At 44.6% G+C, this 12,666-nt stretch overlaps 1 protein-coding gene across 1 annotated transcript; it reads left to right on the top strand.

The window, feature by feature from the left end:
- Window positions 1-11,307: 11,307 nt before the first annotated feature.
- On the top strand, window positions 11,308-12,249 carry LOC129495036 (olfactory receptor 1D2-like). The gene has a single exon (XM_055302344.1). The coding sequence runs from the start codon at window positions 11,308-11,310 to the stop codon at window positions 12,247-12,249; it is 942 nt and encodes a 313-aa protein (XP_055158319.1).
- The last annotated feature ends 417 nt before the right edge of the window (window positions 12,250-12,666 follow it).

Raw genomic sequence — 12,666 nt, 5'->3', positions numbered from 1 at the left:
TCCTCAAAAATTAAATGTAGAATTACCATATGATCCAGCAATTCCACTTCTGAGTATATATCCAAAAGAACTGAAAGCAGGGTCTCAAAGAAGTACTTGTACATCCATATTCATAGCAGCATTATTCACAGGGGCCAAAGGTGGATAAATGGATAAACAAAATGTGGTATATCCGCATAAGGGAGCATTATTCACCTTAAAAAGGACATTCTGACACATGCTATAATAAGGAAGAACCTTGAAGACATTTTGCTATAATGTAATCAGCTAGTTACAAAAAGACAAAAACTGTATGATTCCACTCATATGAGGCATCTCGAGTAGTCAGATGCATAAAGACAGGAAGCAGAATGGACATTGCCAGAGGCTGAAGGAGGGGGAATGGGGAGTTATTGTTTAACAGATGTAGAATTTCAGTTTTGCAAGATGAAAACAGTTCTGGAGATGGATGGTGGGAATAGCTACACACCAATGTGAATCACACTTAAAACAAATTATGATGGTAAATTTTATTTTATGTGTTTTTTACCATGAGTTTTAAAAATTCTCCCTCTCAAACAGATATTTGTAGTGATGTTTCTCACATGGACTGCCTTCATGCAGTCATCTGAAACCATAATCTACTCTAAAAGTAGATTAAGAGATTAAGAGTCTGGGCAGCCCCGGTGGGGCAGCGGTTTTGGCACCGCCTGCAGCCCAGGGCGTGATCCTGGAGACCCGGGATCCAGTCCCACGTCGGGCTCCCTGCATGGAGCCTGCTGCTTCTCTTTCTGCCTGTGTCTCTGCCTCTCTCTCTCTCTCTCTGTGTCGCTCATGAATAAATAAATAAAATCTTAAAAAAGATATTAAGAGTCTGAGAGATGCTGGTACAGTGTGGAAGACAGAAGACAAAGGAGCAGGACAGTCATATATGCCAGACATAGTTCTAAGGCCCTGTGTGTACATTAAAGCCCTAATTCTTGAAACTACTCCTAGTGGGCAGTATTATTATCTCCATGTTACAGAGTAAACTGATGCACAGGGAAGTCCAGTAATTAAGAGGTACCCAGTGTAATATACACAGTAACTGCAGAAGACGGGGGTTGAACCCAGGAAGGATGGGGTTAGAATGATTGGTCTTCAACATTCAGCTATGCTGTTTTCCAAAAAATATTAAAGGAATGTGTGTGTGTGTGTATATATATATATATATATATATATATAATTTTTATGTATTATATTTTAATAAGTTGAAGTATAAACTATGAATGTTTTACCTATTATAATGTAATATTTATAAATATGAAAATATATAATAAACTATTACATAAATAGTAAAATATTAACTTTATTGAGTAATATGTTTAAATAGTTATAATTAAGTATATCAAATAAATATTAGAGAAATCTATGTATTAAATACATACTTATTTAGTATGTATATTTAATAACAGATACACATATCAAATTAAATTAAAACTATAAGTAAAGATCGAATATTGAGGAGGGGCACCTGGATGGCTCAACTGGATGAGTTTCTGACTCTTGATTTTGGCTCCGGTCATGATCTCAGGGTCTTGGGATGGAGCCCCACTTCGAAATCTGTGCTCAGCAGAGTCTGCTTGAGATTCTCTCCCTCTGCCCTTCCCCTGCTCATGCACGTGTGTGTGCTTGCTCACTTGCTCTGTCAAATAAATAAATAAATTTTAAAAAAATAGAAAACTGAGGAAATACAGAGGGCCAGGAAGACATGGCGAGGGCAAAATAGTGGAGTGGTAACAAATATGCAGCTAGAGAAGGCCTGAGAGAGATGCCGAACCATCTGTAGAAAACAAGGTTCTCTTTCTCTTCCCATCACTACCATGCCCACCACGTCTCCCATGGCCTCCCCAAATCAGAGGTCAATCCATTGACTTCACCAGGCTTACACAGTGTTCACATCATCAACATGTCAAAATTGCTCAGGAAATAACTGGCAAGTCTTTCAACCTCAGTAGTGGTGATTAGCAACTCAGCCGAACCACAGCTTGAAGGGGCTTGCCCTTTCCAACTCTGGGCCCAGCACCATCGCATGGGTTTCATCCCTACACCATGCAATTCTCTGACACTGGCTGGCTGTTCTACAATTCAACTCAATTCTGACACCTCCTACCTGGAGGTGGCATCCGATCCCACAGGGTAAGGGACCCATCCTACAAGACTGTCCCTACCTCAGATGCCAGTGATAAATCCAGGTTGTTATCTACACTTCTGACTGACCAGCTTTAAATTTGAGGTTCTAATGATGCCCTCCTCTGGTTCTGTTAATTTGCCAGAGTGGCTCACAGAACTCAGAGAAACATTTTACTTAGTGGATCACCAATTGATCATCATAGCACAGAACTCAGGAGTTCCCAGTTGGGAGACAGGCATGAAAGGATTTCAGTCTAAAAGGAAATAGGAGGGCAGCCCGGGGGCACCTTCAGCCCAGGGCCTGATCCTAGAGACCCAGGATGGAGTCCCACATCGGGCTCCCTGCATAGAGCCTACTTCTGTATCTGCCTCTGTCTCTGTCTCTGTCTCTCTCTCTCTCTCATGAATAAATAAAACCTTTAAAAAAAAGGAAACAGGAGGTGAATGCAGAAGCTCACACCTGTGCCCTCAGGCTAATGACACTCAACCAAGAGACCGAGATTTCCTGTAAATGGCTAATTTACAGAAGACTGAAATTTACCTCCTTGACTGATGACTATCTGCCAAGAATCTTACCCCACCCTCAAGCCAGTGAACTTTTACTGGTTGGACTCTGACTGGAATCACCTTCTTTGTGCTCCTAACCCATAAAGACAGCCCACCCCAAACCCTGAGCAGACTAACCTGACATGGGGAACAAAGGCAGAAGACAAATTGTTAAATTTCCTTACTACCTACAGCCCCCTCTCAAATCCTTGAAACAGGCAGAGTGGCAGTCCTCTAAGGACTCCGCTGCCTTGATGCTGATACTTTGCTAAGGACAAAAGGCAATCTTAGCCCAACCCCCAGAGTCCTTTAAGTCTACTTTAATAAACAAAAATTCATTTGGAAACTTCCTTTATCTCTACTCCCCAAGATCTATGTTGGTAATCATCCCCCAAGCATATGACCCACTGATATACATCTGCAGGGTCTCATGACTGAGGGTTTACTAAACAGTAATAAATGACCTTTCCCAACAATAGCTAGCTCCTCAGGATCCTGGAAACCTTATTTCCAAAATACCTGGGAAGCTTACATTATTCCTAACTCCCTCCCAACTTGAAAGTATATAATGGCCCACTCCTCAAGACCCCAGTGCTGCTCTTTCTGCCCAACAGTCCTGTCCCCGGGCTTTAATAAAATCTTTTTACACCAAAGACGTCTCAGGAATTCTTTCTTGGCCATCAGTTTCAAACCCTACTCTTCCCACATCAGGACCTGCAGCTTACATTTCCTGAATTGCAATCCTTTATTCTTGAATAAACTCAATTTCTGCTGATTTGCACTTATCTCACTTTACCTTTTTATTTGGGTTGACAGATGCAGGGGGCAAGGTATGGGGAAAAGGCATGGACCTTCCCTGCCCTCTCCAGGTGGGCCACTCTCTCTATGACTCCATGTGTTCACCAGCCTGGAAGCTCTCCAAGCCCCATCCTTTTAGGGTTTTAGAGAGGCTTCATGAAATACGTATTTGATTAAATCACTGGCCATTGGTAACTGAACTCAATCTCTAGCCCTTCTGCCCTTCTGAGGTTAGTTAGAGGGTGAGGCTGAAAGTTCCAACTCTCTAATCACTTGGTGGGCTCCAATGATTCCCACCACCCCATCCTTTAGATGCAGTCCCAAATTCATCTCAACATAATAAAGGTTACTTTATATCTCCTTCCTCACAGGAAATTCCAAGAATTTTAAGAGCTCTGTGCTAGAACAGGGATGAAGACCAAATATATATTTCTTTTTTTATTTTATTTTATTTTTTTAATTATTTATTTATGATAGTCATACAGAGAGAGAGAGGCAGAGACAAGGCAGAGACATAGGCAGAGGGAGAAGCAGGCTCCATGTACCGGGAGCCCGATGTGGGACTCGATCCCAGGTCTCCAGGATCGCGCCCTGGGCCAAAGGCAGGCGCCAAACCGCTGCGCCACCCAGGGATCCCCAAATATATATTTCTTACTATAAATCACAATGTCATACTTTTATTTTTTTAAATTTTTTTTAAATTTTTATTTATTTATGATAGTCACAGAGAGAGAGAGAGAGAGAGGCAGAGACATAGGCAGAGGGAGAAGCAGGCTCCATGCACCGGGAGCCCGATGTGGGACTCGATCCTGGGTCTCCAGGATCACGCCCTGGGCTAAAGGCAGGCGCCAAACCGCTGCGCCACCCAGGGATCCCACAATGTCATACTTTTATCAACAGGAGCGAGGCTAGCAATACAAACTGATCCCAGCATACTTAATGTAAATCAATAAACACCATTAAAATCAGATCCTTTCAATGCCTGGAAGGAGTGAGGTAGGCCATGTGCATGTGTCTGCCCACAACAGCAATCACCCAGCAGCTTCCCTCCTGCTGCCCAGCACCCCAGCATGGAGCCCAGAGACTTGGGGCGGGGGGTGTAACTGATGTTCGGCACCAAGGAGTGCTGCCCTAGAACCTTGTGGGGCTTCACAAGCTCTTCTAACCCTGGTCATAGAGAAGAAAACAGAGCTGCTATGTGAAAAGGCCAGGAGGAGAATGGGACAGTTTGAATTCATGTTGAGAACTGACTCTGAGGGTCCCCAGGGTACCACAGGGTACCCCAGGGAGAACCACAGAACCTAGTGGCTACCCCTCTGTAAGCCCTGGGAGAAAACCAAACTGTCCCATTCAAAAATGGGCAAATAACTTGAATAGACATTTCTCCAAAGAGCACACACAAGTGGCTAATAAGCACATGAAAAGATGTTCAACTCTCTAGTCATTAGGTATATAAAAACTCTAAGATAACCACTTTACACCCATTAGGATGGCTACTATCCAAAACAACAACAACAAACCACACACACACACAGAAAACATTAAGTGTTGGCAAGAATATGGAGAAATTGGAACATTTGTACACCGTTGGTGGGTGTAAGATGGTGCAGCCACCGTAGAGAACAGTATGATGGTTCCTCAAAAAATTAAAAACAGAAATACCATATGATTCAGGAATTCGCTTCTGGGTGTTCACCCAAAAGATCTGAAAACAAGGACTCAAAGAGATATTCATACACTTGTGTTCACAGCAGTATTATTCATAACAGCTAAATCATGGAAGCAATACAAGTGTCCATCAAAGGATGAATTGATAAGCAAAATTATGCCATATATATATACAATAGAATATTATTCAGACTTAAAGAAAATTCTACAGCATGCTACAATATGGATGAACCTTGAGGATATTATGTTAATAAGCCAATTACAAAAAGACAAATACTGTGTAATTTCACTTTTCACTTTTATGAAAGATTTAAAGAAATCAAAATCACAGAGACAGAATGTAGAATGGTGGTTTCCAGGGGCTGGGGAGAGGGAACATGGGCAGTTTAATGGGTGGAGTTTCAGTTGTACAAGATGAAAAGCATTACGGAGATGATGGTGCGGAGGGCTGCACAACGTAATGAATGTATTTAATTTCATTGAACTGTATACTTAAAAATGGTTAATATGGTAAATTTTGGGTCATGTGTATTTTACCACAATAAAAAAAATTGGGGTGGGGGGGAGAAAAAGGAAAAAAATTGAGGTATCCTGAATTGGACACATGAGGGGATACAAAGAAGGAGGTTCTGGGCTCCTATTTATAATGCTAACTTATAATGAGCTGAACTGAAGAAACAAACATGTGTGTTGAGATTTGCCACAGGCTCTGTGGTAAGGACTGGTGAGTCATTTCTGGTTGTGGTTTCCTGCACAGGAGATAAACAGATCATAAATTAGAGCTCAGCATCATTTGGGGCCTCTAGTGGCCTCCCCCACCCCCCACCCCCACAGAAGCAGATGCAGGGCCAAGCTGGCAGAGTCCTCCTTGGGAGCAGCCAGGAAATCAGGACTGTGTCTGGGAAGTCACCCTCCAGGGCCTGCTTTCTGCAGCTGGGGCACCCAACAGACACCATCCTTCTTCCTCATAGGCAACTTCCAGGTAGCACTAATTAGCCACTAGGGGCCAGCTCTTTGCAAGCAGTTGAAACAACTCGCAGGGAAAAGTTTTGACTTTAGCTCAGCTAATGTTGAAAGAGAGGCTCATCTCTCTTCCCAGCACATTTCCCCAGACTCTGCTCTCCCCAGGGAAGCAGGGACTGTTCCATGTCATGGCCACTGCAATGAGATGTTTTCCCGGTTCATGGAACCCTTCTCTCCCTCCAAAATGTGCTTCAAGGCCCCACCAGCCAGGGAGCCTTCCAGGGAGCTGAAGCCTTTCCCTGGGAATGGCAAGTTACTGTCCTGCCTGTAGTCTCTTGTCTCCCCGTGCTTGAGGGCAGGAGCTAAGCTTCATGTGGACTTTGTCTCTCACAATGTCAATCAGCCTTCAGCAGATGACTTTGTTCTGGCCATGACCTTTGTTGTATTTACCTTTTGTCAATGAAAGTTGGTGTTGTCTAACTGATGAACTCTGACCCCTAGTAAATCTGGTTATCTAGACTGATTTTCCATGTGTGAGCTACACAGAGGTAATTAGGGTCCTGCCAACCTCATTTTCAGAACAGGCCATCTCATATTTGCTTAAAACTTCAGGCATATCATGTTGACAGCCAAAAACTACTGGTTTGAGCTCGTTATAATTTTTATATGTGAGGTATGAGTGATATTTTGGCACATCCTCACTTTTATTTTTTGATATATTTGCCAAGAAGGATGCAGATCATTTTTTATCTTTCTTAGGTCTTTATATATAGACAAATAAATCACTTTTGAGCCAAGTTATGTGAGCACAATCCAGACTTCCAAAAGCCAATGCTCATATACAACCTGCCATTTAACATCTTTCAGAAATTAGTAGAAAGAGCAGTTTCCTGAAAGTGTGGCAGACATGACACTAGACCAGGGTTGATTTTATGTGGTATTCCAACCATTTACTCATGGAAAGCTGTGCTACCTCCCCAACTAGAGTGAAAGCAGTGTGAACACAGACCTACCCTGTCTGATTTCTCTCTCCTGTAGAACCTGGAACAGTCTCTATCGTACAGCAGGTGTCCAATAAATACTATTTAAATCATATAACCAGAGAAGCAATGTTGACAATTAGACCAAAAACATTATTTTACAACTGGTATGGGTGAGGCTGGAGAGAAGTGTGACACAAGAGTTCTAGGCTCTGCTCCAGTATGGACCCTGGTACCTCCCTCAGCACAGTCACAGATATGATCACAATGACTACTAAGATTATACCTGGCAACGAACCATTCCACCACCCAGAAGGTGACTTCTGACCCCAATGACAACATGGAGATTAGGAACCCTAATCCCCAAACATTCAGATGCAGAATGACATAGACCACTGCCCAAACTCTGTTTTCTGGCATTTTCTACCCCAGCACATCACGGATGGTTCTCCAAGATTTCATGCCATCCTAACCAACCCCCCAAAATATATACTCAGAATAATCAGAAGATAAAATGGGTCTGCTCCACATTAGGACCTAGATCTGTCAATTCTCTCTCAGTCCTTTGATGAAGGCAAAATAGAGCAGAGTAATGTGGATCTATGGAGGCCCAGAGTTCAGCTGGGGCTTGAGCTAACCTGGAAGATTCCCAACAGGAAAAGCTCTTCTGTCACTGACCCACAATACAAATGCAATCTCCTTTCTTTATTCTTTAGCCCCCGGGGTAGGTGATTTGTTTGTGATCTGCAGAACATGGACAAATTCCTGGTGGACTGCCTATAATCAGGAGCTTTGGGAGTTCACTCTGGTGGGGACCATAAAGTCCCTACACATCTATAGACAGGACAATTCCAGCCCAGAGGATAAGAGAACAGAAGGTGCTGCCCAGGACCCCAGGTATTGTCCCCATGCCCCAGAGCACTGAGATTTGAGTAGGTTGCTACCTGTAAGTCCACAATTATACTTCCCAATCTTGTTCATCTTTAGCTCCATTATCCATGGGGTGATCACATTTGCTGTCTAACCCACCTACCTCATAGGACTGCAGAAAGGTAAGTCAGGTCATATATAGGGAAAGTCTTTATACATTATACAAAGTCTTTATACTTTATACAAAGTCAATATAACTCTTCTTTTTAAAAAGATTTTATTTATTTATTTGAGAGGGAAAGAGAGAGAGCAGGGGAAGGAGAGAGGGAGAGAAACAAGCAGACTCCACACTGAGCACAGAGCCCGATGTCAGATTCTGCCCCACACCTCTGAGCCAAAAACACTGCGATCATGACCTGAGCCAAAATCAAGAGGCGGATGCTCAGCCAGCTGGGCCACCCAGGTGGCCCCTGAATCAACATAACTGTTTTAGATATTAGTAAACCATGGCCTGAGAATGCTATCAATTAACCCCATTAGAAACTACAAAGTGCAAAATTTAGTCACACCAGTAACTCCTACAGTGGCTGTCTGTCCAACCTTGCTCGGGCAACTGCGGGTCCCACATTCCCAGACCAGGACCTCACCTTCTGCACGACGGCATGATCGTCTGCTTCAAACAGCATCCCACAATGCCACAAATAAGACCTTGGGATCACTCTAAACTCTTAATTTATAGAAAATTTTAACCTAAGGGTTCAAAGAAAAGCAGGCTGCAGGCTGCTTGGGAAAGAGCAGGCGCCACTGAAGGAGAACACATGGTGGGAGCGCTATCCCTTCCAGAGACGCTCCAGGCAAGTTTCTCCTATAGGTGGGAGGCTGTGCTAGTTCATTACACCTGCCCCAGCTCTGCTGCCCATGCTCTGCTCCAGGTGGGGCAGTCATGGAATCTGCAGCCAATCCTGGAGGAGAGAGGTGAAGGCCAGAGCTACAATCCAGGGAAGGAATTAAGAGCAGCACAGGCAATCAAGTAAGACCAGGGGAAGCTGGAATGGGGGAGAAGCTCAGAAGTGAGGTTAGCAGATTCACACATGGTGCCACATCGCCTCTCATCTAACAGCTCCTCTAAGTGCAGGAAGGGTCTGGCTTTTGGGTTTTCTTCTGTCAGCATTGTGCATGATGCCTGATGTGGTTCTGAGGAAGGGATATAACAGCTCGATCGGGAGCTGCCACCCACTGACTAATGCGTGACATGGAATGACAGTGCCAGGTTCTTTCAGTCACCATCTCTCTCATCCTCACAGGCCATCTCCATTGTACAGAGGAGGAAACTGAGAATAAAGAATTAAATCCACTTCTAGATGAGAGGTGAGCCAGACTCTGGCTCACCTCTCATCTAGAAGTGGATTAAATTCTACAGAATCTTCTGAATGCACATGGGCTGTGCATGTTGCAAAGTCCTACACAAACAGAATGGATTTCTGATGTTTCCATTTAAGGCTCCTGAACCAAACACTAAGCAATGTGGAATTTTAAAGAAAATATGGAAAAGGCTGCCTTTATTGTCTTACATTTCCCAAAGTTCTTCCCCATAGACCATGCACCATTTCCCCTTCCATCACGCCATGAGTTTCCAACACATCTCAACTCTACTCCCTCTTGGCTTTAAACATATCAATTTATGAGTTTAGTAAGTGCTTTCTGGATGGCAGTAGTGCGCTCAGAACATAGGGTCTGGTAGCCCCACAAGGACGATATGAGTGCCTCACACACACCTGATGATGGCATGAGCAAATGGATGGAAGTTTCCTCATTTCTGCCATTTTGCTTTACTTCAAGTTATATGAAAGTAGCTGCAGATGTCCCTTAAGAATTCAGAGAGAGAGAGGAAGAGAAGAGAGGGAGAAACAGACTCCCCACTGAGCAGGAGCCCAATGCAGGGCTCGATCCCACGCCCCTGAGATACCTGAGCTGAAGGCATTTTACTAAGCCACCCAAGAGCCCCATAATCCTTGATTTTTAAAAAGTCAGCAAATAGGCTTGTCAAACATTAAGGCTCTAAATTAAATACACACACCTGGAGGCTGCATTTGGCTTGCAGAGCTGGTTTGCTCCTCTGGTCAATCACACAGACCAGATACACAATACCTCCTCATTCATACAGTTGAGGAAATTCCTGTTGACATGAAGCCTTGGGCTTGCCTATGACTTGACACTGGCTGCTTTTCACTCTGCTCACTTTCACTCCAATTTCTGCTGTAAGCCACAATTTTATTTGCAAAGTGCATTCAATAATCACAACAAAACATTTCTCATTCAGTATGGTGTCCATGTATTTTTTACTGGTCAATTTTGGTATGCAGTACCTTCGTGAAAGTTCATTCTTCTACTTGACCACTTTGTTGAGCACTGACCATGTGCTATGTATTGTTCCAGACATGGGCACAGCCTTTTTCTTAGGAGGGCACAGACTCATGGGGAAAACACACTATACACTAGTCAACAAATGACATAGCTTCCCAGAGATAGAAAGATGAAAAATCAGCCATGTGGAGGTCCAGGTGGAGAGAATGAAAGGCCAAGAACAGCCAGTGCATAGGCCCTGCCCTGAGGCAGGAAGCACATGCAGTCATATTAGTAAGCAAGACCCAGAGAAGAAGGTCCTCTCTTAAGAGGATATGCTGCTGAATTGAGGTCAAAGATTCAGTGACACTGCCCTCAGTACACAGCGTCAGAGGAGCCATGAGGTGGGTCCTCTGTAGTGGGATGGTAGAGAGAAGCACAGGCTCTGGTTTCGGATCATGGATTCAAAATCTCCTTTGCCTCTTACTGCCCATGTGGTCTTGAGCAAACTACATACTCTGAGTCTCAGCCATTTCATCTGGAAAGTAGGAATCATTAAAGTCTCTTTTTAAAAAAGATTTTGTTCATGTATTTTTACTCATGAGAGACACAGAGAAAGAGAGGCAGAGACACAGACAGAGGGAGAAGCAGGCTCCATGCAGGGAGCCTGATGTGGGACTTGATCCCGGGACTTCGGGATCATGCCCTGGGCCGAAGGCAGGTGCTCAACTGCTGAGCCACCCAGGCATCCCTAAAGTGTCTCTTTTGTGAGGATTTAGAGAGATCATGCACATAAAGTCCTTAGCATGGTGACATGCAATAAACACTTGACAAAAAGCAGCAATTTCTATGGGTACAAAACTCTGTTCATTTTTCTGGTTACCAACGACCTTAGATTTGATTTTTAACTTACAGCAAGACCACGCTCTGCTGGGATTGTGTCCTCCTCCTTCTGTGTGAAGCCTGTCCCCTCCCAAACCACAGTGGGATGTCCAGGGGGAAGGAGAATGTGACAGGAGTCACTGAGTTCCTCCTACTTGGCATCACCAGTGACCCAGAGCAGCGGCAAGTCCTCTTCTGGCTCTTCCTGTGTATGTACCTGGTCACTGTGGCTGGGAACACACTCATCATCCTGGTCATCGGCTCCCATCCCCGCCTGCACACCCCCATGTACTTCTTCCTTATCAATCTCTCCTTTGTTGACATCTGCTTCACTACCAACCTGATCCCCAAGCTGCTGGTCAACCACGTAGCAGGAACATGGACTATCTCTTACCCCCACTGCCTGACCCAGATGTACTTCCTCATCTCCTTTGCCAACCTGGACACCTTTCTGCTAGCAGCCATGGCACTGGACCGTTATGTGGCCATCTGCAAACCCCTGCTATACCACACCATCATCACTCCTCAGCTCTGTAGGGGACTGACCACACTCATGTGGACATGCTCTGGCCTTATCTCCCTGGTTCACACACTCCTCATGAACAGACTGACATTCTGCTCCTCAGCCCGGGAGATCCTGCACTTCTACTGTGATGCCTACCTGCTGATGAAGATTGCCTGCTCAGATACGCATGTCAATCAACACATGTTCCTGGGTGCCGTGGTCCTATTTGTGGCCCCCTGTGTGCTCATTGTAGTTTCCTACATCCGCATAGCTACAGCTGTCCTCCGGATCCCTTCTGCCCTGGGAAGGCGCAAGGCATTTTCCACATGCAGCTCCCATCTATCTGTGGTCACCTTGTTCTATGGAACTGTCCTGGGGGTATACATACGACCACCTAAGTCCTTCTCAGTCCAGGACACAGTGGCAACTGTCATGTATACAGTGGTGACGCCCATGCTAAATCCCTTCATCTACAGCCTGAGGAACCAGGACATGAAGGAGGCTGTAGGAAGACTCTTCAGCAAGGGCTCCAAATCCTCTTAGCAGTGGTAAGCGCCCGGTTGATATCTAGAGAGGTCCAGGATGTCTGGAAAAGGAAAATGACTCTGCCATTGCCTCAACAGCACCTACTTCCACACACTGACAGATGATTTTCTAAGAAAAAGCCTGAAATTAGAGAAATTTTTAATGTATTCTTTCGGAGAAACTGAGGCTCCTTCCAGCTCTCTCCTCCACCATCTCTAGGGTGGGGCCATCATCCCCATGCTTCTAAGGTGGCTACTGGGGCTCCATCTATCTCTTCCTGTCCCAGGTAGGCAGGATGAAGACCGCAAAACCAAAAAGACTTGCCACTTGCAAAGGCTCTCTCAAAGCCCCACACAGCTGCTTCTGCTCATCTCTCTCCCTAACTACAAGGCAGGCTGGGTTTTGTTTGATTTTTTGTTTTGTTTTGTTTTTTTG

Source organism: Nyctereutes procyonoides, unplaced genomic scaffold (genome assembly GCF_905146905.1).
Source record: "Nyctereutes procyonoides isolate TBG_1078 unplaced genomic scaffold, NYPRO_anot_genome, whole genome shotgun sequence".
NCBI classification, from domain to species: domain Eukaryota; kingdom Metazoa; phylum Chordata; class Mammalia; order Carnivora; family Canidae; genus Nyctereutes; species Nyctereutes procyonoides.
This window is presented reverse-complemented; position numbering and strand designations above follow the sequence as displayed.